General features: G+C 40.9%; 1 protein-coding gene across 1 annotated transcript in view; it reads right to left on the reverse strand.

Moving 5' to 3' along the window:
• Positions 1–27519, reverse strand: part of SND1 (staphylococcal nuclease and tudor domain containing 1) — a 411376-nt gene that overhangs the window by 340403 nt on the left and 43454 nt on the right. The window contains exons 6-10 of the mRNA XM_082694082.1: positions 26824–26915; positions 26050–26208; positions 24362–24468; positions 21245–21335; positions 9064–9177 (exon numbers count right to left, since the gene is read on the reverse strand). Of these exons, the coding sequence (XP_082550208.1) occupies positions 9064–9177; positions 21245–21335; positions 24362–24468; positions 26050–26208; positions 26824–26915 (563 nt within the window). The remainder of the gene's footprint in view (positions 1–9063; positions 9178–21244; positions 21336–24361; positions 24469–26049; positions 26209–26823; positions 26916–27519) is intronic.

A 27519-nucleotide genomic window follows, 5' to 3' on the forward strand; every position in this document is an offset into this window, starting at 1 on the left:
TGCTCATCAGGAGGCCTGCTTCTCTCTCTTCCACCACCTCCCCCTACCCCCATTTGTGTTCCCTCTCTTGCTGTATCTTTCTCTGTCAAATAAATAAAATCTTTAAAATAAATAAATAATAAAGCAGAAACTAGAAACTACAGGCATCCATTATGGGGGTTATGTAAAAATCAGGACAGAAGAAGGACCCAAATCCTGGTATCAATGTCTGAACCCAAAGATGCAGCAGATGCCCACATAAAGAAGATATTTCTGCTCAGCCTCATGAAGGACCCAATACAGTGAAATAAGGATGAACAAGAGCATATCAACTGACTCCTCTCTCTACAAAGATCCTCCTGTCAAACAGTTGTGGGCCACAGAGGCCACCAACACAACTGTGAACCAGGCAAAGGCACTTGCAGCCCAAACCAGCCTGCTCTCACACTGGATGGTGAAATGAAGGCCTATGAAATGTGAACAACCCATAAAGTGGCCGGAGATTTTCAAAGAAGGGCCGAAATAGAAAATGACATCCAAAATATGCCTAAGCAATAGACCTGTCATTTACTAGGAAAAAAAAGCAAGCATCTGTGTCCTTCAGCTTCCCCTTCTAGTCTCCGTCCTGAAAAGCCTTTTCCAAAGCAGTGACATGAGATGATGCTTCTTCCTCCATAATCTCTCATCCAGTCCGAAGTCCACCCTGTGATCACAGCACACTCCAACTGGTCAGGATTCAAGATTTGGTTTCTAAAATTATGAACACTTTCCTAATAAAAATGACTTCCCAGATCCATAGCACCTATAATACATGAGGATCTTAAACATTTGGTTATTGAACCGAATCAAATTTTCCCAGTAAAAAGCTAATTAGCCCACCAAGGAATGAAACCTACAGCCCTGGCCTGCAGAAGTAGAAAGCACTGATGACTGCATTAAACTTGCCTTGAATATAAATGTTATGCAAATAAAAGGGGGGGTAATTTATCTAAACACAGTGTAGGTAGCTCTGCAATCAGTATCTCATAAATAAAAAGAGAAAGATGAAGGGAAAGCTCTCTAATTGATTTTAAAATTAGTTCCAAGCAAAGAAATAATCTGACAGCCAACAAGGTCGACAACAGTAAAAAAATATATAGCCCTTGGGGAAAAAGCGCACCTAAAAACTCCAATGAATCAAGACACCTGGACTGCCATGAAGGAGATATTTGGGAAAACCTAAATAAGAGTAGAAAGTCAACTGGGGACTGAATGCAACATTACTTAAAATTCTGAAATTAACCCCTCTGGTGGACTGAACCCAATCCATATTCTGCTAATGGAATGTCATTATGAGGAAAACCAGCACCCAGAGAGGGGCAGGACTACACTGAAACTTGGGAGTGGAGAAGAGGAAGCGCCTACAGAAAAGGAAGCCAGGTGTGACCTGGCCATCAAAACAAAAAATCCAATTAGGAAGGGTGGGGGGAGTACAAACACTCCCTCTCAGAACCTTTCAACACCAGGACACACTCCTCAAGTTGGAGTAACTATCAGCAGCAGTCAAGGAGATGAGCAATGGATAGGGTAAAAATGCAATCTATGCAGAAAAAGCAACCTATGTATTAGGTCTTAAACCTCAGCACATATTTTGATGTAAACATTTATTAAATGCCTACTGTATTCACAGCACTCTGCTAGATTCCAGAAGAGAGGGGATATGAAGCTAAGAAAACCATTTCCGCTCCCTCCCCTTGTGGAGTTTAGGCTTCATAATGGAAAGCAGGCTGGACATCAATAAACAGGAAAGGATGATACAGAGACGGGAAAGACTATGTGTATGGAAATCTCTGGCATAAAGGAGCTTTCAAGAATCAGGGTAAGAAAGACCGTTACCTCCGCACAGCAGCTATGGTAAATGGTCACAGGACAGTAAATATGATGGTGCTGTCAACTCTGGAAACAACAGAGAATTACTGCAGCTCACAGGACTGAAAAGAGCCAAGAAATATGAACACACCAGCACTTGGAAGATTTAGATAAATTGAAAATACAGAACTGTGTAATAGTAATGATTAAATGAAGAGAGAAGAAAGAGAGGAAGATGGACTGAAAGAGGTAAATGCATATGGTTAGGGGAAGGATGAAGCACCAGGCCCCATGAGACTGTTAAAATCCCACAAAAATTATTGGAAGGGGATAGGCAAAATCATGAGAAAGGGGACACATTAACTAAAGGAAACAAAAGAAAATATAATTTGTAATAGGGAGAAGAAAGTACATCAAAGGGAAACAGATAGGCAGTTGCTGTCTTTTCCCAGCTATAATACACTTAGAAAGATCAGTGGAACGTATATTTTAAGGAACCCTGCTACCTACCCAGATACCAAATGTCTTGACCTCACAAAGAGTCAGGCTTGCCTCCCAGTGCCCTCGCCGCAGAGGAACAGGAATTAATCTTTTGAAAATGACAGAGTACGTACATCCTGAATCTTAAATAGATGAGCTAAGACCCACCCACAGTCTCCAAATGGTAATTTTTTTCAGTCCTCTAACAAAGGAGGTTTCAAGAGTTCTTCTCAAAAATGCCCAGATCAAACAAATCGGAAACTGGTACAGAATGCCTCTGCCAGCGCTCTGACATATTCTACGTCTTTTGATCACATCGCTGCAGTCCCCAAGTCTCTCCATTGGAAACCAGTGAAATGCTATATCCATTTCAAAGAGCTTTTGCTTTTCTCCAAGTTCCTTAATGCCAAGCTGGAATCCCGCTCTAATTTGCTATTTGCCTTATGCTCCCAGTCCCAGGCCCGAGATCATAGTCAGTGGGTTTATTGGTTTGCCCTGGCTTCACTTGGGGACTGCGGCCCCACAGCTCTCTGTGGTATGCTTCTCAGTGGCAGCGTCCTCTGCTTTAGGGTCCAGAGGGACCAGTCATCTTGCTTTCAGAAATCTCAACTGAAGGGAATAGGTTGAGAACCACTTTTAATCGTGTCTAAATGGCAAAGCACCCTGGGGCCCTGTACAACAAATGGAGTTATTAGCACCCGAAACTGCCCTGCCTCTGTGAAAAAGCCCTTAGGAATCCCAGGACATCACTAACGGGCCTACCTGCAGCTTGTCTGCCATGACTGCCTACTGAGAAGGCCCTGTGGGGTCGGGCCTGGGAAACAAACACCTCCAAAGAAAGGCAGCAAGGACCCTGGGAGATGAGGCAGATTACAGCTGGAACAAAACAGATCCTCTGGTGCCCACACCTGAATATCCAGAGGCCTGCTGTGAAAGAACATTCCTGTGTTGAGGAAGTTCCACAGGAAGAGGGTGAAAGACAGGGAGATGGAACCAAATACAAGCTCAAAGCCTGGGGCTGTGAGGTCCGGGAAAGGATCCACCTTCAGGTTTCCAGACTTCCCAGAGGCCTAGGCAGAAGGGTTGTGTGTGTGGGTATGGGTGTGTGTGTGCACGTGCATATGCGCTCACCGATGTGCATGCAACCACACACATGGGAGAGGTAGAGAAGGCAAGTGGTGGTTGGGATTGGTGAGGCAGGGAGGGAGGAAAAAAGAGGCTCTATGGATAAGGGAGTTTGAGGAAGAAGGCCCTGCAACTGAAAGCAAACTTTCCATGCTTAACACCCAGGAGCTGGGATAAATTCTGTACCTTTTTCAAGGTAAATTCCAGCTTTTTATCTTTGCCCACTACAACAGCACTGTACAGGCCGAACCGACTTCATGGAAGAATAAGACAGTCTCTCCATCAGATCCCAGAGGGGCTATATATCCTTTGTCATTAACACTCCAGTGTGACACGAAGCCACGGCAGCCCTAGACACTAGGAGCACTAGGTTTCTCCATCTCAGATCAAAGCCAGACACTCTCTGGGAAGTTCTAAGATTGCACAATGTGTTGTCTTCTCTTAGGCAGTAGCTCAGAAAAGCCACAGCCTTTCTCCAATATTTAGCACTTGTTTCTTCATGGGAAACAAACTACAGTATACCTTTAGAGAAACCCTGATCCTCAGGGTTTCAGGTCCTCAGGAAAACCATACATCAGTGTCCAAAACGGCACTCAGCCTGAAGGAGTAAAGATTTCCAAGGAATTGACAGTGGATTCACCCTAAATAATCCAGAAGTATGATACTACAAAAACAGAATCAACAGCATCAGGCATCCGACTCCAACCTTTGAGGAAAGTATTAACACATTCTTGCTTTTAACCCTGTTACACTTTCCAGCAACAAATCCAGTTCTAACCAAAATCGGGGAGTAATGGCTACCCACGATACCCTGGATATTATTGGAAAGCAGCTGCCTAGTAGGAAAACAGCTCCTTTGATCATGCTGTTTTGTCCAGAGCCCTTCTTCTGGCTGCATTACAAAGTAACCAAAAAAGAGTTGTGGAAGTATACAGTTAGCCTTGGGCAAAACCACCTTGCCTTCATGTCTAATTTAAGAGAAAAGAACTTGTCTCTGTGTTCAAAAAAGGAAAATCCAATTTGCCCAACTATCCCACAACGTAGAAATGCCTCAGAAAATCTATATAAGTTGATGACAGGTTATTAGAGGTTTTAGGGTTTGGTAAGATAAACATTGGAAGAATCTCCCCTCCTTACTTGAAGGACAAACCCCATTGGATCGTCATCTGGGGAGCTTGTAGGGAGGCCTAGCCCACAGCAGGAGTCAATGCTGCCATCTGCCTGCCCTTGAGGAAGCTCATGCAAAGATTTTCCCTTCCCTCTTCACCTACTCCTCCAGTTCCTTAACCTGTACCTTCTCCCACTCTGCTCCAATACCATAAACAGTCAGATTTAGCTGTTTCCCTGTTTCAAAGTCAATGATCTCCAGAAGCAGAAGACAATCTCTCTGTGTCTCACTCAAGGCCCTCCATAGTCCATCCGTCATCTCCAAACAATCCTCAAGCACCCCACATTTCTGTAACTACAAGACCATTCCAATTCCTGACATATACCCAACATTTTCACTGGAGATTCTAATCAGCCCTGTTCTAACTACGACAGCCACATATTCTTGTGCACAAGAGCACTGGCCAAGGGGACAGAGGCTGAATGGGAGCTGAAATGCAGCCACCACTCTGTTTGCCAAGCCATGTGCCCTGATAAGAGGCCACCTGGAAGAAGGGGCACCTCTAATTCATACAAGGAAGCCACATAGGCTAACAGAGGGCCAACATCTATGCCTTGAGTACTTGACTGGACTCCCCTTGTAGTTACAAGGAATGGTTTTTAATATTCCTTACTATGTACCAGCCAGAGTCCAAGGAGATGCCTGCTTTCCCGGTCATTACATACATATAGCTATGGCTTCACTGAGATTCCCCAGGTGATTTTTATTCCTATACCCATACTGTAGATCTCTGATAACTTTAAGGTAAGCAGAGAGCAGAGTCCTGGGGAATTCTTTAAGTAGAAAGGCAAACACTCTGAATCCTCCTGTATAGAGACTGCTAAAGAAACATCCCAAGTTCTCCTTTAATACTCCATTCACCCCCAGGCCCCTGGTCAGCTGGGGCTTAGCAAAAGAAAGAGGAGAATCCTTCTTGCAGATGAGTTTTCATCTAGCATGATCTTCTCTTATAAATGCAAATCACTTTCATGTTTTGTAAATGCAAGCCACCAACGCAAGAGTACTCAAATCCAAACATGCCATTCCCTAGTTTAAAATTCTTCACACAAAAATCTAAAAGTATGGCACACATTTTCAGCATGTGGCCTCTGCCCAACTCCCAAGACCATTTCTTACTACTCCCTACCATTAACTACCCTCCATTCCAGACATACAAAATACCCCCAAGTCTCTCTCTTTATCAGTATCTTGAGCTGTTCACAGGACATGCATGATATGGCCCTGTCCCCACCATTTTGACCCACACAGGCATCAAACTACTCATGCACTATCCACAGTGGCCATTCATTACCTCTTCCCAAATTCGCCCAACTTTTGTCATTACTGCTGTCTCATTCGTAAACTGTCTTCTCCCCACATTTTACCAAGCTTCGTCCTAGTCACCCTTGAGGCTTTCCATGTCACTTCCTCCAAGAAGCCTTCCCAGATTATACATTCTTATAAACTCTAAACTTTTCTTTAATAACCCTTCACATAAATGAAATTACTTATGTATTTCCCCTGCTAGGTTCTAAAGTTCCATAACAATGATTCCCTGAAAGTTTATTCCCTGTTGCATCGCCAGCATAGTATCTGGTGCAAAGCAGATACCCAGTAAATACTTACCAAGGATGACAAACCCAAACCCACTCATTTTAATTTCTACACTTGATCTTAGCCAAAAGGCCAAGAAGCAACTCATTCATTTTAAGTTCTAAACCGATGCTGTCCACTACAGAAGTCACGACAAACAGGTGGCTGTTCAGCTCTAGAAATAAACTAGAACAAACTGAAAGGTGTCCCAAGTATAAAAACACCAGATTTCAAAGACTTGGTAAAAATCAAATCAAGTAAAACACCTTACTAACTTTTTACATTCATTTAATATTGAAATGAGTGGTGCTTGGTTGGCTCAGTCAGTTGAGCACCCAATTTGTGATCTGGGTTTGGGTCATGATCTCTGGATTGAGAGATTGAGCCCTGCTTCAGGCTCCTAGCTTAGTGGGGAATTGGCCTGACATTCTCTACCTCTCCCTTTAACCCTCTCACTGCCTGCGCTGGAGCATAAGCAGGCACACTCTCTCTCTAAAAGAAATAAATCTTTTTTAAAAAAAAATGTTGAAATGATACCATTTTGGATATATTAGGTAAAATAAAATGTATTAAAAATGATGTTTTCAATATAACTACTAAGCAATTTTAAATAACAAATATAGTTCATATTTGCGGCTTGCATTATAGATCTATGGAGCACCATTGGTCAAGAAGTACCCTTTCAGGGCACCTGAGTGGCTCAGTGGGTTAAAAGCCTCTGCCTTCGGCTCAGGTCATTATCCCAGGGTCCTGGGATCAAGCCCTGCATCAGGCTCTCTGCTCAACGGGGAGCCTGCTTCCCTCTCTTTCTCTGCCTGCCTCTCTGCCTACTTGTGATCTGTCTCTCTGTCAAATAAATAAATAAATAAATAAATAAAATCTTTTTAAAAAAAAAAAATAGAAGTACCCCTCTTCCACCTGCCAACTTTTCATCACTGAACACTCAAGAGGTATGCTAGTTCCTACTGGGGAGACATCTCTTGAGTGCCCACTGTAACTGGGTCCTTCACGGCACCCTCCACCATTGTACTCAAAGCACATTATGTTAACTTATTTCTTACATGACTACCTCATTAAAATCTTTCAAAGTAATTTAAGAAATTTAAAAAAAAATCATTACTCACTTCATCTAAGTCATATATCATAGGCTCTTGCAGCTAAGCCTTACTTCAAACTTTCTTAAAATGAAGTTGAGATCTCAGAAGTAAACAGAAGTTAAAAATAAAATAAAAAATAAGAGACAACCTACTTTGGTAAAGAACAAGGAATTCCATAAACAGGATCCTGTCTAAACTAGGGAATATATTCTAACAACTTCCCGCTATCTACTAGGCTAAGGGAAAATCCATCCATTACCTTGTGAGGAGAAAAATTCTCAGCAGTAGTTCCTATTACTCCTGAAAACCTGCTATTCACCCTACCTAAGCTACAGCATCCCCATCCTCCTTAAAAACTGCTTGAAATTCAGCTACATAGTCTACATTAACATAATGCTTTGGCCAATGATGCAGGCACAAAAATTAACGTTCAAGAATTTCAAAGTTGTGGTTGCTGTGGGAACCTTAATTCCAACTGCATGGCACAGATGCGAATCGTGGAGTACTCCCAATACTGATAAAATTGGAGATGTCTATTTACTCTGTGCAATGAGGCACAGCTACAGTTACTGAGAGAACCTTATTTTGGCATTTCTAGGCTTTCATGCATTTAAATTCTCAACCTTACCACAATACCATTTGCCGCATTAAACTGCCTCCTCTGTCGGGGGGAGAAAAAGAGAATGAACTGATTGGCCAGACATTCAAAGAATCCATCCTGTATATGTTTCTTATGCACGATCTGATTCAAAAGACAATCATGATATTTTTATTTTACTCTTACGGGCTTTCTGTAAACTCTCATGCAAATGATAACAGGGCATGAATTTCAACTGGTAAACGCACCAAGACACGTATACGTGCAAAACATCAGAAAAGCAAATATCCTGTCTTTAGAACTACAAAAGGGATAAATTAAAGCATGAAGGACTAATGTGAACCACGCTGTGCTTAATTTCTGAAAACTAGCCAAACACCTGCCTGTAGCACTGGCTCTCACAGTGGACCCAGTTCTACAACCAGTTCCACCCTGTAGTGATCAGAGGGTAAAAAAGAAGAGTTGGAAAGAAGTCTGTAAAAGCAAGATATAACCAAACAAATTCAAGAAAAATTTTAATCCCTATCTCCAACCTCTCATAACAATGGAAAGGACGAGAAAAATTAAAACAAAACTGCCTGCAACTACGAACTCCCAGTTTTGATTCTAAGCATTCTCAAAATTGATATACCCCCAATTATATGCATTGGTTAGACAAGCAACTTTGTTGCCAAAAGATCCAACAAATAGCACAGAACAGTGTAACTAATAATTACCCTTACCACTTTCAACAGATAAGCAAGTGACCCCAGAGAATATGTATACCAAGATTCATTTCTTCCTGGAATAAAACATATGGAACTTTCAAATCAAAATGACCAGGCCTTATAATCATGCACATGAGATAAAGATACTTCTCTCTTTATTCTCAGAGAAGTAAAATCTTGCTAATTTATAAAACTTAAACGCTGTCCTTAACCACTGCCCATCTATCCCAGCCCTAACTCCTCTCAAACCCCTTAGGGAATAATGCCAGCAACGCCTGCCCAAGACGAAGCAGAGCAGTAAGTGTCGTTCAAGAGAAACTGACGCCTGCCCAATGATAGTTAGGCTGCAGAGATTAGGAAGCAATACCCTAGAGATTTAAAATATTGTCTTTTCGCATTCTCACACCTATGTACCATGTTTAAGTAAGTATTCTCCAGCATCTTCCCTTCGGTTTTTATAAAGAGGCTCCGCTGCCTCCCTATTCTCACCTGCGTGTTCTCCCCTTCCAGCCTCGGTGGCCGGATACTGGACAGGTGGATGGTCTTGTAGTCACCAGAGTTCAGTTTTACGACAATGGCATCTGCATTCAGCACCTGCATCACCTGTGGGCACAAGGCAAAAATGCTTAAACCTGCTCCAATGGCCCAGACCTCCCAGCGCACATGGTAAGGAGCAAGACCCGCCACAGTCATAGAGAGAAAAGTCAGATCAACAGCCATTTGGGGGTAGATCCAATATCATCCTTCACAGTGCAACGATGTTGGAGCAAACAGTGCTATAATTATTAGTCCCCAAAGACCTTGTTATGATTTCTCAATGAGGCAACATAAAAATGATCTTCTTTATCTTTTGCCCTGACCAAAACTTGTGGTTAACTACAAAGCTTACTGGACATCTAGTCTCTCTGTTATTCCTTGAAACAGGTTCTAAACTAAAATCAAATTCCTAGCTCAGTGTGAATCTAGGAAAAGAGGCAAGGGCTGGATTAGAAGACATCAGCACCAAATAAGAACCAAAATAGAATGCACCAAAACAGAGCAGAAAAACCAAAGACAAGCGAAGGGCAAAAAGAGCTGTCATCACAATGTGGAAAAGGAAAGGCTCAGCTGTTAATCTCAGGGCAGAAACATTATATTGCTAAGATTACTTCAATTTCTCTGAAAGCCAACTCTTCAGAGAACTACTACAGGCAACTTTGTTTTAGACCCCAATATCGGTAACATCTTCTTTTAGTGAAAGAAGATTAACTTCCACTCTTGGGTAACCTACAAGGATATCTATTCAAAGGGCAAAAGCACAAATACTCCTTTGTGGAGATTATTAGAACATTCCACCAATGTGTACAGAAGGAAAATGCACTGAAACTACCTAGGACCACATTGGGGTTATAACTAGAACCCATAATTCATCTAGAAGTCTACAATTCATTTGATTATATTCAGAGGCTGTTGTTACAAGGCTGTTTGGGTTTTTGGGTTTTGGGGTTTTTTTTTAAACAAGTAATACTTTTCTACAAGGTAGCTATTGACTACAAATCACCGTCACCATCCCCTTTGTCTGCAGAATCAAAACCAACTCTCCCAGGCTTCAATCAGGCCCCATCAGGAGCCAACAGGCAGCTGAACAAACTACAGGGTCAGCTGCCACAGTGAGGGCACACTCGCAAAATTCCCCTTCTCTTTCATGTGAGAAACAAAAGGAGCTAGACTCTGCTTTGCTCTGGTGAATATCATACTGATAAGTACCCTGTAAGAGCCGTCACTAACTATTTCCTGGAAGGCTTCACATCTTTTAAAACAGAATACACCCATTTACTTGCAGGCTCTTCCAAAAATGGCTATTCTCTACCTTTTCCAAAGAACCAGCCAACCACACACCAAAAAGAGTAAAGACTGATTGAAGCGACAATGTGAAGGATGAACAAAAACCAAAAGCAGGTGAGAAATTATATGTGACAGGAAATAGCAGGAAAAAAGTGCCATAAGAGAGAATGAATGAAAAAAGAGCGAGGACAGCTGGAATCCAGCTGTAGTCCATAGAAGGCTAACTATATGGCTGGCAGATGGGAAGATATCCCTGGATTTTACCACCATAAGTAATGGGAACCAAGTGTAGGGAAAAACAGGCCAGTGACCAGAAGAGTAATGAAAGGTCTGAGAAAGAATGGTATAGAGGAGGAGAGCAGGTATTTTTAATTTTCAAATACATAAGGTTAACCTTAAACCTCAACATGGCAAAAGACCAGTCTCAAATAGCCATTGCCATTCTGCTTTAACCTTTTTGACAGGTCTGAGAATAGCAAAAGCTAAACACTAAAATCCAGACAGCCAGAACCCAAAACTCACCTGGCCAGAAAAAACTGGTGAAGTCCAAGTGCAATCAAAAGCAAGATCTGTGGTCACATAAGGACCACAAGGTCAGGGCTGGTTACCTGGGTATGGCTGGTAAGAAAGTCTACCGGACCCCCAAAAGCAAAGAAGAATCACACAGAACTTAAAAACAGCCCAGAAGGTATAACCAAAACTATAGACTCACCAACTGAGAAAAACCCATTACCATCTAGGCACATTAATGCCAAGCAAAAATGCCCACCACAGTGGCATATTCCACCTACTCCCTAAAGGTATCAGTAGTGGCTTGGCCAACCTGAACAAAAAAGAAAGACCACAGCTAGTAATTTCTCTATCCTTCAAAATCCCACATTTGGGTAAAAGGAGAAGCATCATAAACTGGATACAAAACTTTCACGGGGTGACATATCCACGATACAGGCTATTTTGCTATCCTACCTTCAAACCAAAGAAAAGAAAAATTCCACAAAGCCATACCAAGCAAAACACCACTACAGCATATCAATACTGCTCCTCCCTCAAAGGACAAGACCATCACACACTTCCCAGTATTTTGAAATTTCAGTGATGCACAGAGCTATACATTCTTCTCACACTTAAACTAACTGTTATTAATTTATCAAGTGCCAAAAACATAAGGAAATTCCCATAATCGAGACATGAGAAATACCTAGATATTCTCCACTCCCTCGTCATGCTCAGAGAATAAAACCAGGGAAAACACCATAGTGCTCATACCTTCACCCCCTGATTATAGAATGCGAAGATCTGAGCATACCCCTGCGACAAGTTACTGGTATTCGTCACCCCTTAGAATGTGTTAGCAGCAGCAGCAAATGGATTCTTCGAGCTGTAAATTTCAGACCTCAGCAGCAGACTCTCTGCTCGGCATCTCCCTGATTAGAAACCTCCTCTTCAGGAACTGCACACTCTTGATGCTGGCAACCTAACGAGGCTCGGCCTTCTGATGAAGAGGTGTATGGTAAGTGCGCGTGTGTGTCAACGTGTGCATGTAAGTGGGGTTTATGACTTTTTATTCCTCTCTAAATTGTGTCATTACTGTCCAGAGAACAAGCAGCTCCTGAGCAGAGACACGGAAGAAGCAATAAAATAGTGGTTATAGTCGCGTACTGTGCAATAAGTAAAATGCAGAGTAGATTACTGCTCAGAGCCTGCTCATCAGCACCATCGCAGACCACATTTCCAACCGTCTATTTCTTACGGTGCCCTCACCAGGGTAAGTCTCTGTATGCCCACGTCACTCGCTCTCTCTGCAAGCTAACAGATCCCCTATACACACCTACCAAACAACACACTCCAGGAGATAACCTAAGGGATGGGGCTTCTGCACAGCAAAAGTCACTAGCTGGATTCACAATACAAGCCCTAAATCCAATTTCTCCATTTCCTGAAGCCCAACTGTAAAAGGAAAAATGAGTGCCTTAATGATGATAAGTGTAGGCTAAGGGCTGCCACAAGTCAAGAGAAGTGCAGAGTTCTGTCAGGGGCAAGGGACATCCATTCCCAACTCTGGCCTGCTGCCACAATCCCCATCTGCAGAGCCCGTCCACAGTGCTCACTGGGAGGCCAAGGGCAGCTTCCTAAACCTCTGCAGCATATATAAAATGAGCAAAAAGAGCCATCAACAGTTTCCTGCACTAAGGAGATCCTCAGAATAGCTCCCCAGATGCAACTACCAATACTCTCAAAGCTGCTAAATTATCAGTGCTGGACAAAAATAAAAGGACCATCAGCACACTCAGGGCTTCTCTGGGTGCCACCAAGGAATGCCCTTGATGGGGCCACTGGGAATAGGACACCAAATACCCTTATTACTGTCTGAAATCATGACACCCAGCTGCTTCTCCTGCTCCCTAAGGCTGTGTGCTAGGTCTCTTCTCCCCCAAGCTAACCATGGAAACACTACTGAAGCAGCACCAGAAGTGGGTAAAAAGGGAGTACACCGTAACTGTTACAACAATGGCCTGGAGCCACCCCCAGAAGGGTACCGCGGGCATCCTGTACCGCGGGCAAAAGACGAAGCCCAGCAATGTCTTGATGCACATAATTCCAGGCACCTTAGCATGAGTAAGCAGACTAGTTGGTAAGAAGTACTTGAAAAGAAACCAGGCATCAGATGAATCCGAACAGATGGGGCACCCTACAACATACCCTACCAGCACTCTGCAAAACTGTCACAGTCATCAAAAGCTAAGAAAGTCCAAGAGACTACCACATCCAAAAGGAGCCTGACAAGACATGACAACTTAATTTAGTGTGCTATGGTGGATGAGATTCTGGAACAGAAAAACAGACTGAAGAAAAACTAAGGAAATCTGACTAAAGAAAAGACTTCATTTGATAATAACATATCAATATTGGTACACTAATTATAATGAATGTACCATACCCATGTCAGGTTACAGAAAAAACTAGGAGGGCAGTGGTAATGTGGGAACTCTGTACCATCTGCTCAATTTTTCTGTGAATCTAAAACTGTTCTAAAAAATAAAATCTCAATGGAAAAAAACAAGTAGGTATTTTTTACAAATCTCTTCTAATTCAACTTTATATTCTTATCAGCAAATCAGTTTACTGCAACTTAAGCTACAAACCAAGTCTCCATCTCTTTTTGGTGCAGAGGCCATCTTCCTAACCGAACGATCCCCAGAACTTCCTCTTCACCTGAAAGCCATATGGCAGAAGTCCAGGAAATAGCTAGTATTTTTTGTTTTTATTCTTTCCACATTACCAAATGTAAATACAATGGAAAGTCTAGATAAAGCCAAAAATATTAAAGGGTGGCTTTTCTTAAAAACCATCTCTAAGAAGCATATGACAATGAACTCCATTCAGAGCTATGACTAGAAGCACAGCAAAAAATGATTAAGGCCAAACCAAATCGGTCTTAGAATCCACTGCATGCATCCATGAAGAACTTCAACCTGACCTCCAAAACTGCACATGACCACCGAGTCCTGACAGCTGAGTACTTAAGGTAATCTTTCAGACAGTGCCCTAGATGGTAAGCTCCTTGAAAGCAGGAAGCACTTCTCATTCTTCCGTGCTTTCTCAAAGCAGAAGGGCTCTGCTTGTTTAGGCATCACTTGGTACTGAGAACCAAGCAAGAAGCCTCTAAGCAGGCAGGGCAATAAGAAGACTGCACCTCCTGAAAACATGCTGTCACTCCCCAGCCCTCCCACCACCCCTGAGTGTTATTCAGGTCTGTAAAATGTGCAAGGCCCAAGAATCCAGCAGCAGGGACAGGGAAGCCAAGCCACGTGCTCAGGGGACCATATGGCTACAAACAGCACAGATCAGCTAAAACGCCACAGGGAAGGCAGGCAGGAAACTGGCAAGCCACGACAGGCACAAAAGTCTCAAGCAGGCTCAGCTAATCACTGTGAAGTGAACATGCTTCTCTGCTAACCTGGAGAGACAAGGAGAGCCCCCCCTTGCATATCCTTCCTTTAGAAATGCAACTGTTTAAGCAGAGGATGGAAAGCATTCTTTCAGCAGGCTGCATGTACCAAGGCAATACTCTGTTGGTTTCAAGTTGCTCAGAAGTGACACTCGTGGCCAGCACGTCTCATCCACAGCATCAGTTCCAGAAATCACCTACAGAGCCCAAGACGCACCCAGTTCAAGAGTTCGTAGGTTATCTTCTGCAGGCTTTTTCAAGCTATTTAGCTGATCCCTGTACGATAGTTTCTAGGACACAGGGCAAGTGAGTGCTAAAGAGAAAGCCATTATTTGTTCTGGCCTTACAGTCCTATGAGCCTCAGAGCAGAAGCCTTCAGTAAAAACTTGTAGGACTGTCAGATTAGGTTTGTGATGTCCTAGGGTACCTTAGAACCCTTTTAGGTTTCCTTGAAAAAGCAGCATTAGTATTTTTAAATTTTTTTTTAAAGATTTATTCATTTGAGAGAGAGAGAGGGAGCACAAGCAGGGGGAGAGGCAGACTCTACTGAGCTGGGAGCCATATATGAGGCTTGATCCCAGAACCTAGACATCATGCTCTGAGTCAAAGGCAGACGCTTAACCACATGAGCCACCTAGGTGCCACAAAAGTAGCATTAATATTAACAGACATTTTATATCAGGTAAAAGGATTACAAAATAGCAGTTGGGCTCTAGGTTATGAAAAGAAATGCAGATCATTTTTTTCCTTTTGGATGTAATGTGGATATCCCATGGTCTACAACGAGAGATAGCGAACTATGACCCAAGGGCGATCTAGCCCACTGCTTATTGTTGTGAATCAAGTTTTACTGGAACACAACCATGCCTATTCATCCACATAATATCTACAGTCTATTTTCTTGCTATGGTAGCAGAGTCAAGTAGTTGCAACAGAGACACATATCCCACAAAACATAATGTATTTACTATATGGTCCCTTAAGAAAAAGTGGGTCCACCTGTGTTCTATAACATCTTAGAAAATGAACACACGTAGGACTACACATGGTTAACATTCCTAGAAAGCTATTTGGCAAATGTGCTCTAAAACATTCCTGTGGAAATAAATGCTGTTTACATAGAGATTTATGCCATTTTCTGAATAATGGAAAAATTATACACTATACGAATATCGACCTATTGGGGGCTGGTTATATAAATTATGCAGTCTTACAATGGAACATTATGAACAAACTAAAGCAAGTTCAAACATTGACTTTGGCACCCTCCCTAAATACCTTTAAACAAAAATAAATGGATTTGGGCTGGGGGGATAAGTCCAATAGGATAAAGATAATGGAAGAGAGGAAAATGGCAACAAAACACTGGAAGCTAGAAAGCAGATGGATGAGTGGAAACAGACTCCACAGAAGCTGAATCCTGGCTAGTGATAAGAAAACATAATAGCCAATCAGATTTATACTGCAAACTTCCTCCACCTGCCAAGACAAAGAAACTGTCAAATCAGGACTCTCAAGTGGAGATGAAAATGGGACCAAAACCTATGATTGGATTTCCCGATCTACACCATAAACCCCCTATACAAGTTCACTGCTTTTAACCCAGTGTTCAAGACCTCATCCTAAGTAAGAGAGATAAGCAAGGATCACCAGGTATCTCATACAAATACAAAAAAAAAAAAAAAAAAAAAAAGGGCCAAAATAACCAAAGAGAATTAAAAACAACTTGGGAAATACATACTATGCAGGGAAAAGAAATTTTTCAAAAAATTATAATTAATTCCTCTGAAAGATAATAGATGATATTTCATCTCTGAAACAAGTGATATTACTATTAAAAAATAACAAGAGAAAATAGACACATAAATCAACAGAATGGAATAAAGAGCCCAGAAATAAACTCGTGCTATATGGTCAATTAATCTACAACAAAGAAAGAAAGAATATACAATACAGAAAAGACAGTCTCTTCAGTAAATGGTGCTGGGAAAATTGGACGGCAACATGCAAAAGAATGAAACCAAATCACTTTCTTACATCAGACACAAAAATAAACTAAAAATTGATTAAAGACCTAACTGTACGACCTGAAAGCATAAAACTTCTAAAATAAAAACATGGGCAGTGATCTCTTGGTCATTGACCTTAGCAATATTTTACTCTGGATCTGTGTCCTCAGGCAAGGGAAACAAGAGCAAAACATAAACTATTGAAACTACATCAAGCTAAAAAGCTTTTGGACAGCAAAGGAAATCATCAAAAATGAAAAGGCTACTGAACAGAAGATACTTGCAAATGAAGTATCTGTTGATAAGGGGTTAATATCCAAAATATATAAAGAACTCAACAGAACAATACCAAAAAACAATCTAATTTAAAAACAGACAGAGGACTTGGAACAGGCATTTCTCCAAAGAAGACATACAGATGGCCAACAGACATGAAAAGATGCTCAACCTCACTCATCACCAGGAAAATGCAAATCAAAACCACAATGAGATATCACCTCAGCCCTGTCAGAATGGCTAGTATCAAAAAGAAGTGTTGGTGAGGATGCAGAGGAAAGGGAGTCCTCACGCATCAGTAGTGGGAATATAAATTGGTGCAGGCACTGCAGAAAACAGGATGGAGGTTCTAAAAAAAAAAGAAAGACAGATAGATCATACTCAAAGAAAACAAAAACACTAATTTGAAAAGATACATGCACCCCTATGTTTACTGCAGCTTTATAACAGCTAAGATACGAAAGCAACCTAACCACTGATAGATGAATGGATAAAGAAGATGTGGTATGTACAGACAGACACACACACACACACACACTGGAATATTACTCCACCTTAAAAAGTGAAATCATGCCATGTATAACAATATGGATGAACCTAGGGGATATGCTAAGTGAAATAAGTCACACAGAAAAAAACAAATGCCAGAGGGTTTCACTTACACATGGAATCTTAAGAAAACAGAAAAACACAATGGGTGAACAAGCAACCAAATAAAATGAAAGACTCATAAATACAGAGGACAAGTTGGTGGTTGCTAGAAGGAATGAGGGTTGATGGAAATGGTAAAAGCAAAATAGGTAAAGAGGTTATAAAATAAATAATGAAGATGAAAAGTACAGCATAGGAAATATAGTCAATGATTACAAAATAGCTTCGTACGATGACGGATCGTAACTACTCTTATGGAAAGCACTATATAATGTATAGAATCATCAAATCACTATGTTATACACGTGAAACTAATATAATGCTACATGCCAACTATGTTTCAATAAAAAGAAATAAAAGAAACAGAGAACAACAACAACAAAAAGCAAGCTCTTAAAATACAGTATCAAAAATGAAATACTCAGTAGCAGGGCCAAAAGGTAAATATTAAAAAATTTAGAAAGAATAAGAAAGAAAGATGAAAAACAGGAGGGAAAAATTAGAAGACCAGTCAACAAAGTCAAACATCTGCTAGAAAAGACCAGAGAAACTTGTTGGAAATCAACAACAAAAAATAGTTGAAGTTCCCAGACAAAAGAACTAAGAATTAAAAAGCATACTATGTTCCCACATGGATAAACACAGTACTCCTTTATGAAACTTAAATATAAAAAAAGAATATGTGAAGATTTCACAGAAAGAAAAAAATCTTACAAGGATGAGGAATCAAAATGGTATCAGACTTCTTAAAAAAAAATCTCCCAATAGTTAAATGACAGTGGAGCAATGCCTTCACAATTCTGAAGGAAAATAATTTCTAACATAAAATTCTGTATCCAGCTAAACATTTGATCAAGTGTAATTACAAAACAGACATGAAAAGTCTCAAAACATTTACCTGCCAAGCACTCTTCCCAAAGAGCTAGAGAATGTGTGCCACCAAAATAAAGTAGTAAATTATAAAGAAGCCATGGGATCCAGCAAACATAGCTCCAACCCAAAGTAAGGCAAAGAAAACCCCAGGAAAATGGTGAAGATATCCATAGATGACAGCTCTAGAACAATGAAAAAAGAAGAACAAAAGAACTCGTCCAAATTGGTACAGGTCATAAGGCTCCTGAAAAGTACTATTGAAAAAGATAAAAATAACAGGTTGAATCAATGTCTTCAGAAGAGATTTACAGAGGTGGAGTCTGGGGGTCAAATTATTACGTACATAAAAAATACATAAACTTTTAAAATTATTAAATCCAGGGTAAACAAAAAGTTCTGCAGGAAATGAAATGGTAACCATAATGTATCATATGGCTCAGTGGTAATCAGCATTTACAAAGTAAAGATTGGACAAGAATTAGGATACACTCCTATTGGAAGGATTAGGGAAAAGTACATGCACACCCAAGTGAATCCTCATCTTCCATGATATGCAGGAAAAGGGTCATACCTAACACTGGAAAGTTAAGAAAAGAGTGATATAATCATTTTATTCAAAGATGCAGATGAGCCAAGAATTGAAAATGGCTGCCTAAAGGGACTGGGAAAATGGACTAATACATTTAATATGCCCACAGAGTTCTTTAAATTTTTATGCATTAAAAAATAAAAACTTACCAACTTGAAAATTATACACAAAAGAATACAGCTCAGTACTACTCAAAAGTGGCTGCCAGTCTACAAAGAGAGAAGGAGCTTGTACCAGAACATAAATCAACTACATCACCGAGAACATTGCTGACGTTCTTTTCAGGAGCAAGATTTTCTTGATGAAAGAAGCAATGCCTTGATTTACATTATGGCTCAAGCTTCTTACATTCTATCAAGGCACTCTGAGTAGGACTGGTAGAGATAAAGGGTCAGCACACTCTTCTGTGCAGGGTCTAAGAGCAAACATCTTAGGCTTTGCAGGCTATATAGTCTCTGTCGCAACTACTCACCCCTGCCACTGTATCATAAAAACAGCTATAGACAACATGTAAACAAACAAAAAACCGTGGCCATGATCTAATTTATTCATGACACTGATATTTAAATGTCATATCATTTTCATGTAAAACCCATCTTTTTTCTATATAAAACCCATCCAATACTTCACAGGCCATACAAAACAGTAGTGGGCCAGACTTGGGCCATGGGCCACAGTCTGCCAACCCTGGGACAGACAGTATAATAAACTTTTTTTTTTAAAACACTGTGTGACAGTAGTTTCATCTAGTTTGAGGGTTTTTTCTTCTCCTTTTTATGTTTTTCTCCTATTTAAAAGGATAATAGTGACGCTGAAGGATATCTAAAACTCAGGAAGTTTTAAAACCACTTATCTACCTACAAATACATCTCTCTCTCTCTCTGCTCTCTAAGCAGGCCTACATCCAAATGACCTAAATTTATATTAAAGATACTACAGGAAAAAGGCTATTCCCCATAATCCTTAGATGGTTTTTAGAGGCAATTTCCTCTATTCCACCATTTCAACAAACAGAACTTCATCATCATGAAAAAGAGCCTCACTCTGTTTTAAAACACAACACACATATCCTGGAACCCTAGATTTAAAGAGGAAATGTGCCAGTTCTTTTCTAGTTATCAATGAAGTCATATTTAAGAAAAATACACACTATAGACTCAAGCATCTAATCTCTAGAATTTCTTCCTTCAGCAATGCATTAGAGTTCCCCCAATGACCAAAGGCTCAAAATCCTCCAAAATCTTCTGGGTTTCTCTATAAACTCAGTTTTAACTGGAAGGGGCCAAGATGGACAATACAAAATAAAGGACCCCCCAAGCCTCATCTACATCACTAGTATCACAGCCTCTCAAAGTGATGGTGAAAACTGGAAGGCCTGAATCCTTTGTTTAGTGAATGATTATCCTTTCACTGTGTGGCTATAGTCTTAAAACAGAAGAGATACAGGAAACACGTGCAGAAGCAAGTAAGTTCCAGTTAGGCAGAACAACTGTGCCCAAGTTTCCAAACTAGTATGGTCCTCACACAGAAAGGAAGCAAGGTTTCATTCTGGTCTGTACCAAGACTTGGAAGGATGGGGAGAATCCTGCATGGGGGGAGACTCCTGCAGGGGAGGATAATCCAACCCAGGACTATTCCCATTAATGTCCACTAAAGACCCAATTATGGCTAACTTGACAGCTGCTTGGAGATGGACCACCTACTACAAGAGGGAAAGAAGACACTTGAGTACTCTGTGACTTATTGTCTTGGGCACCATTAAAAAGAAAGTGAAGAAATTCAGACAATTCCTCAGAGACTTAAAATTTTTACCAGTCTAAAAGAAACCAATCCATGATTTTTTCAGGCTGACAGTGCCACCTAGTGGCTTCCCATCTTAAACTCATATGGGCCAGCCACCTCTAAGTGGATAGATATGTTAATTAACCTCTTAAAAAAAAAACATAAGTTTCTCTTCCCAAAAGTAAAAACAGACTGGAAAACATCACAGCATTTTGGGAAAGTGAGGAAAACTGGCCTACCACTCAAGATATCAAACCGATCAACTAAGAAGAAATACAGCGCGTTGCTGGACCCAAACAGTCTATTCAAAAGTACTGGTTCCTGTCAAAGGAATCCATCCTGGGACACTTCAGGAGAGCTCTCAGAAAAACACATCACATGAGAAAAAACTCAAAACCATGAGAGGCCACAAACAGAAGAAAGAAGTTTGAGTTCACATACACTCTGACAGGAAAATCGAAGAAAAAGCCATTTTATCAGGCAGACAGAAGTCTTACGAACTCTAAATGAAGTTACGCAAATGTATGACAAGAAAGCTCTTACAGTTTCCAAGTCCCCTGCAATAAACACACACACGCATGCAATCACTGCACACGCATGCAAACCCCAGTGGCTTAAAACAGAAACACGTCGGCTCTGGGTTGACTGTTCAGATCTTTGTATTAGCACTAGCTGACAATGTCCACCAGGCATCTTAAGATGCCAAGAATGACTCACCTTGGCAACAAACTGCTTGTCCTTTTGGTCCAAATTAGCAGTGGGAGCCACATAGTCTCTCCATATTCTCAGCCTGCGTTCCTTGGCAAACCTGGCAACGAAAACAAGGATGCAAATCATTCAGACAGAATAGGTCAGCAAATGGAATCCGCCATCACCATTGGGGCAAACAGTACAGAATCCTACTCTATCTCAGAAACAAGACACCCAAGAGAAAGGCCACCTGTGAAACCAGAACGAAGTGTGAAAGACAGGAAAGAGTGCACAGGAACTGAACTGTCCAACAAAGATATAGACCATACACCCTTGGCTGGCAGACCGGGGTCTAGGTGTGCACTTTCTCAAGCCCAGACAGTACAAGTCCATCTTGAATAGCTCGTTAGCTTATCCAATCTCTCCTGAGGGACTACTAAATGCCAGGTGCTGGAATGACAGACGCAGAGCAACAGCTCTCTGAAGTGGGAGGAACACCCACATCTAAACAAACAAATACATTTTTAAAAAAACACAGGCCTGCTCAATTTCCATTTGAATACCAAAAAAAAAAAAAAGATTATCAGCTAACCAAATCTTATGTGGAAAAACAAGAACACAATGGTCTCTGTAGTGCATCTAAAGAAGAAGAAAAGGGACAAAAATCCAGTAGAAGTTCACTGACAAAAGTGAAAAAAAGGTGTTGGCAGACACCGGTTTTACAGCACCAAAGCCATTAGGAATTTTTTCAGTTAGGGTAAGAGAGCGAAATGGAATATGTGCAAAGATTTTAAAAAACCAGTGAACAGCTGTATTTTCGTGTTTTTTATTTATAAAAGTCTTTACAGATAAATGGACACACGTGCAAGGGAAAGGAACTCTTACTTGTGAAAACAGTGTTGCAAACTTTATTTATTTGCAACCTTTTTTTTAAAAAAGCAGCACTAAAATGAGAAAGAGACAAAGTAGCATGTAGTAGTTGTAAAATACATAAAATACTTTGACACGGATTGCAAGCAAGTCAAATACTGCATGCAAAAGAGCAGGCAAGTAATCACAGATTATTGAAATACGATTTGCATTCCTTGGTCTAAACCTGTATTTTAATGATGAGCTAAAAATCCATATAATCTAAAGATGTTATAAAACATGTAGATACTACTGCCATTGTACTCACTTTCTTCAAAGAGAGGCAGGAACTTAAAGAATGCAGAAAGAATGATGAACCAAAATTATATTTAGAATAATGGACTTGGGACGCCTGGGTGGCTCAGTTGGTTAAGCAGCTGCCTTCGGCTCAGGTCATGATCCTGGCGTCCTGGGATCGAGTCCCACATCGGGCTCCTTGCTCTGCGGGGAGCCTGCTTCTCCCTCTGCCTCTGCCTGCCATTCTGTCTGCCTGTGCTCTCTCTCTCTCTGATAAATAAATAAAATCTTTAAAAAAAAAAAAAATAATAAAAAAAATTAAAAAAAAAATAGAATAATGGACTTAACAGAATTTTCTGAACAACAACAAAAAAATTTTGGAGCATCACTGAATAATCTGAGGTATTTGGAACCACTGTATATGGTTAAGAGTATTCTATCTTTTGAATTTAATTGTGGAACATAAAAACTAGAAAATGTTATATAATTTTTTAAATCAGATATGCCATATCTAATGGTCCAGATTAGAATCTACTTTTGTAAAAAGTTGCAAGTCTTTCTGCTTATGAGTACAGAAAGATATGAAAGACTCAAAGGAAGAAAACTGTACTCATCCAGTTCATGTTCTTGTACATCTCTTAGCTGTCTGCCTCAAAGGCCAAAAATGTAAAGCTGTCAAGACCATTATAACTTGGGCGCCTGGATGGCTCAGTGGGTTAAGCCGCTGCCTTCAGCTCAGGTCATAATCTCACTCAGGGTCCTGGGATCAAGTCCCACATCAGGCTCTCTGCTCAGCAGGGAGCCTGCTTCCTCCTCTCTCTCTCTGCCTCTCTGCCTACTTGTGATCTCTCTCTCTGTCAAATAAATAAATAAAATCTTTAAAAAAAAAATTAAAAAAAAAAAAAAGACCATTACAACTTAATGGTTCTGAAGTAAGTCATACAACACACCTTGGGAGTGGACCATTGCCATCAGTAGTTGGTAGGTCTTCTGCTTAAATGTATCCTGGGAGATGGTGGTTGGGGCTTTCCCCAAGCATAATCTCCATCTTGGTACCTGCTTCATTTTCTTCCCTTTACCCCATTAAGTGAACAAAGTTCACCTACACCTAGATATTCCTGACCTTGACACTTGAAATAGCCATTCAATCTTCGGAATAGCCAACTACTGTTTTTCTAGAAATAAGTTATTTTCTACATAAGTCTTTAACCACAAAACACCTAGCTAAAAATGTGACAAGAGCACCTCAGAGTTACATTAACATTTTTATTAACATAATGTATTATTTGCCCCAGAGGTACAAGTCTGTGAGTAATCAGGCTTACACATTTCACAGCACTCACCAGAGCACATACCCTCCCCTGTGTCCATAGCCCAGCCACCCTATCCCTCCCCTCCCACCCCCCAGCAACCCTGTTTGTTTCCTGGGATTAAGAGTCTCTTACAGCTTATCTCCCTCCCCAGTCCCATCTTGTTTCATGTTTTCCCTCCCTACCTTAACATTTTTAACTAAAACATGTTTCAATAAATGAGGGCATGAGGACTCACAGTAACACTGACTGGTCCTGTTTTAGGACCCAAAGGCTCTATCTTTCTATCATACCCCTGGCTCCAACCTGCTTGTTTGGTAGTCGTTGATAAGTGATTACATTATCCTCAAATGAGGATATGAAAGTTTATTTCATTCCAAATGCCTAAAACCCAGAATTTCAGTGAGGGGCTTGGGGGGGGGGGGGTAGTGACCAAAACAGTAAAGCAGCAAATCAGATTTGCTGAATGAAAATCTAGCCCTTACCGCAGAGCAATGAATCAGACAATCCAAAGACTTAGAACTAAGCAACTCCTCAATGAGATCTTAGCCTCTTTTGGAATTTCCTTAATCTTTTTCTGAAATATAACAAATACTGACATAGACAGGTGAGAGAAGATCACTAGATTTCTTTCCCTAAAGATCCTCAACAAGATCCTTGGCTGGAAGCCTTCCCTGACAGACCTTACCTCTCAGCTGCCCTCAGCTTTTCTGCGCCCCGAGTATAAACTGCAATCGACCAATCCACACAGCGAGCAAAACCTTCCTTCAGGAGGAGCTCTGTGATGTTGCCATTCTGAAAAACAAGGCACATGAAAAGGCAGGCACAAGAGAATCCATTTCTCTAGACTGCTGACACAATCAACAGCCACAATCCATACTACAGTTCATATATTAAAAAAAAAAAGAAAAAAAGAAAAGAAAAAAGAAAGGAAAGGAATAAAGCATTTCTCTCATTAAGAAACCAGCTCTGAGGTGGGAGACATCACTCTGAGGCAACCCCTAACAACCTTGGCTTCCCATCCCCACAACACCCAGCACAGTAACTCACTTAACAGGAGTAGGATAAATGTTAGTGGCATTGAATGGAATTGACATTTCAATAGCTCTTCTTGTGGGCAGAAGAGGATGTTAATCTTTAGTAGAGATTACACCTTATTATTTCCTTCCCTAAGATCAGCACTCACTCCCCTTCTCATAAGGAGAAAGCTGAAGGAGAAAGCTGAAGGCTGAGTAAGGAATAACTTCAGCTACATTTTCCCAGTGAATTACAATTTCCATTCTACTGTGACATCTGGTAGGGCACAGCAGACAGCTAGCCCTCCAGACAAAACATGACCTTGGCACATTCCAAACCAAGCCTCCCAGCCTTCCACAACAGCCAGCATGAAAGTATTCTCTAGCCAAAGAATAAGTAACAGTAGCTTATTCTGTACTGGACATAGGTTATAAGAATGAAATTTCACTTGTACTTGGGTAGTACAAAACAACATCACTTCCTTTCCAAGAGGAACCCACCCACCAAAGTCTATGTATGGGAAGAACTGAGAGTCAAAACTAGATGAACATAAAGAACCTATTTCCTGCTCAAAAGCAGAGTTAGAATGTAAATAGCTAAGGCCTGAAGTACACAAACTAATCTTTCCATAAAAAAGTTTCCTCATCATAGTTCTAGCAACATTTTAATTTTTTAAACATTTATTTGAATTATGTTAATTAACTGAATAAAATTAAAAAAAATATTTTAAAATACATAAATATTTGATAGAATTCAAAAAATAAATACGTAAAGATTTCTTTGAGAGAGAGCGAGCGAGCGAGCAAGGGGCAAAGAGCAAAGGGCAGAGAGAGAGAGGAGAGAATCTCAAGCCAACTTCCTGCTGAGCAGGGAGCCCAACAAGGGGCTTGATCTCAGGACCCATGATCTGAACCAAAACCAAGAGTCAGACACCTACCTGACTGAGCCACCCAGGTGTCCCTAGTGCCACCAATACTTTAAAGAGCTACCTCCAGACCTACATACCAAAGCTCAGCAATCTTGTACTACACACCTCAGTGCAACTGCTCATCTATGGGGCAGCCCCTCAACTTGCCTATTCCCAACCTCAAGGACCAACACTTGAGGAAACAGGAGTTCTCCTCCCCTTACAAACTCAAAAGCTGAGGTTCCTTTTATAAAGTGAGGAAGTCTGACAAATCTGTCTAATTCTATCAGTTAACTGAAGACCCCTAGAAAATGCCTCAAAAATCAGATGATAATCCTGCCAAGAGATTTACGTGGTTCTTAAATACAGAGAGAAAAGAAGTAAACCACAGCTCATCAAACACCAAATGCACCCCCAACCCCACCCAGCCCAGGCTGTATGGGCACACTCACTGGATGAAGGATGGTACCCAGAATGTTCTGGTTGTGGCAGCTCTCCAGAACGATCTGAACATCTCTCTGAAGCAGTCTAGACTCGGTGAAAAATTTGGCTTCTGCAGCAAAGGGTTCTGGTGTTTCACTGCCATCTGCTTCCCGTCGAAAAGTTGGGCACTAAAGCAAAAGTAAGGTAGGTGCGTAATGATCCTCAAAGTGTGTGCCAGGGATTCCAAAACCACACCAAGCCACAAATACCACAAAGTTAAGTTGCAGAGGTCTCAAATCAGGCCTTCTAACCCCTTTTTAAAACATACTGGTAAAAGGGAATAGAAATAGCATCTTGTCAGACTTCTTGGGAAAGTAAATAAAATGCATGTCACTATCATGGGGCAATTATAAATTATATTTGAAAATTACCCCTTGCCAAAAAAAGAGTCACCACTGTCTAGTTTTAAATCCCTAATTTTTTTTAAAAATCAAAATGGATATTTTACATTGAGACAGTCATTCTCAGGGGAGATGGGAAGCTCTGAAATTCACTTTCTCAATCTCAACCACCTCTTCACACAGCCCAAAACGCGAAGTACTTAAAAAAAAAATGTTTTTAAATCTTATTTGAACTAACATAGGATAGTCCCACTGCAATGTCTACAGTAGAAAATACTCTAGTCAGGTGTTAATACTGGGAAGAATCAGTAAATCCAGAGTCCCAGAGGAGAAGAAGCTACCTGTCAGTGAACACTTCCACAAACCCTAAATCCACCCCCACAGCCCAGTGTATGGTCTGACCTTGATCCCTGACAGCATGACCGTAACCAGGTAGTAATCTGGGAGGAGCAGGGCCCTGACCACACTCCCATCTCGCACGTGCTCGATGATAGCTGTGTGACAGAACAAACAGCATAAGTCACTAGCCAAAGTTTACCAGGGATAAACAATGCCCAATCAAACTGCATTTAACACAGTTCATCTCCCCCAAAACCCTCAGAAAGCCTCCCTCTGAGAAGTGAAGAAACACTGGAAGATCATGAGTATCTATAAAACAGACTCTTCTACAAAGTATTCCTGGGAATACAGATTAGACCAGACCAACTTCTAGGTGTTCTCCACTTTCTGGGATCTCACAGCTCATACCTAAGCTTCGTTATCCATAAGTTCGCTGGCTCACCACTTAAGTACCAAGTGCAAAGCAAGAAACAAGTAATAATTCAGACTTGGTAATCATTTTATTTTACTCTGTCTATAGTTAATAGGTCTCAAAAGTGGGCCAGGAACTAGAGTGTGAATGAGTGTGTGCATGCACACGTGTGTGTGTGTGTGTGTGTGTTTACATGTATACAGAATATAATTTCAGGGAAGTTACTTAAGTGGTAGCTTTTAGAAAACAGGAAGATATCCAATGTGGAAAATTACCAGCAATCTACTCCCCTGCACCAGCAAAGGATTAACCTCTGTCAGAACACATCTGTTGTAACCTACATAACT

Source organism: Mustela nivalis (assembly GCF_964662115.1).
Source record: "Mustela nivalis genome assembly, chromosome: 12".
NCBI classification, from domain to species: Eukaryota; Metazoa; Chordata; class Mammalia; order Carnivora; family Mustelidae; genus Mustela; species Mustela nivalis.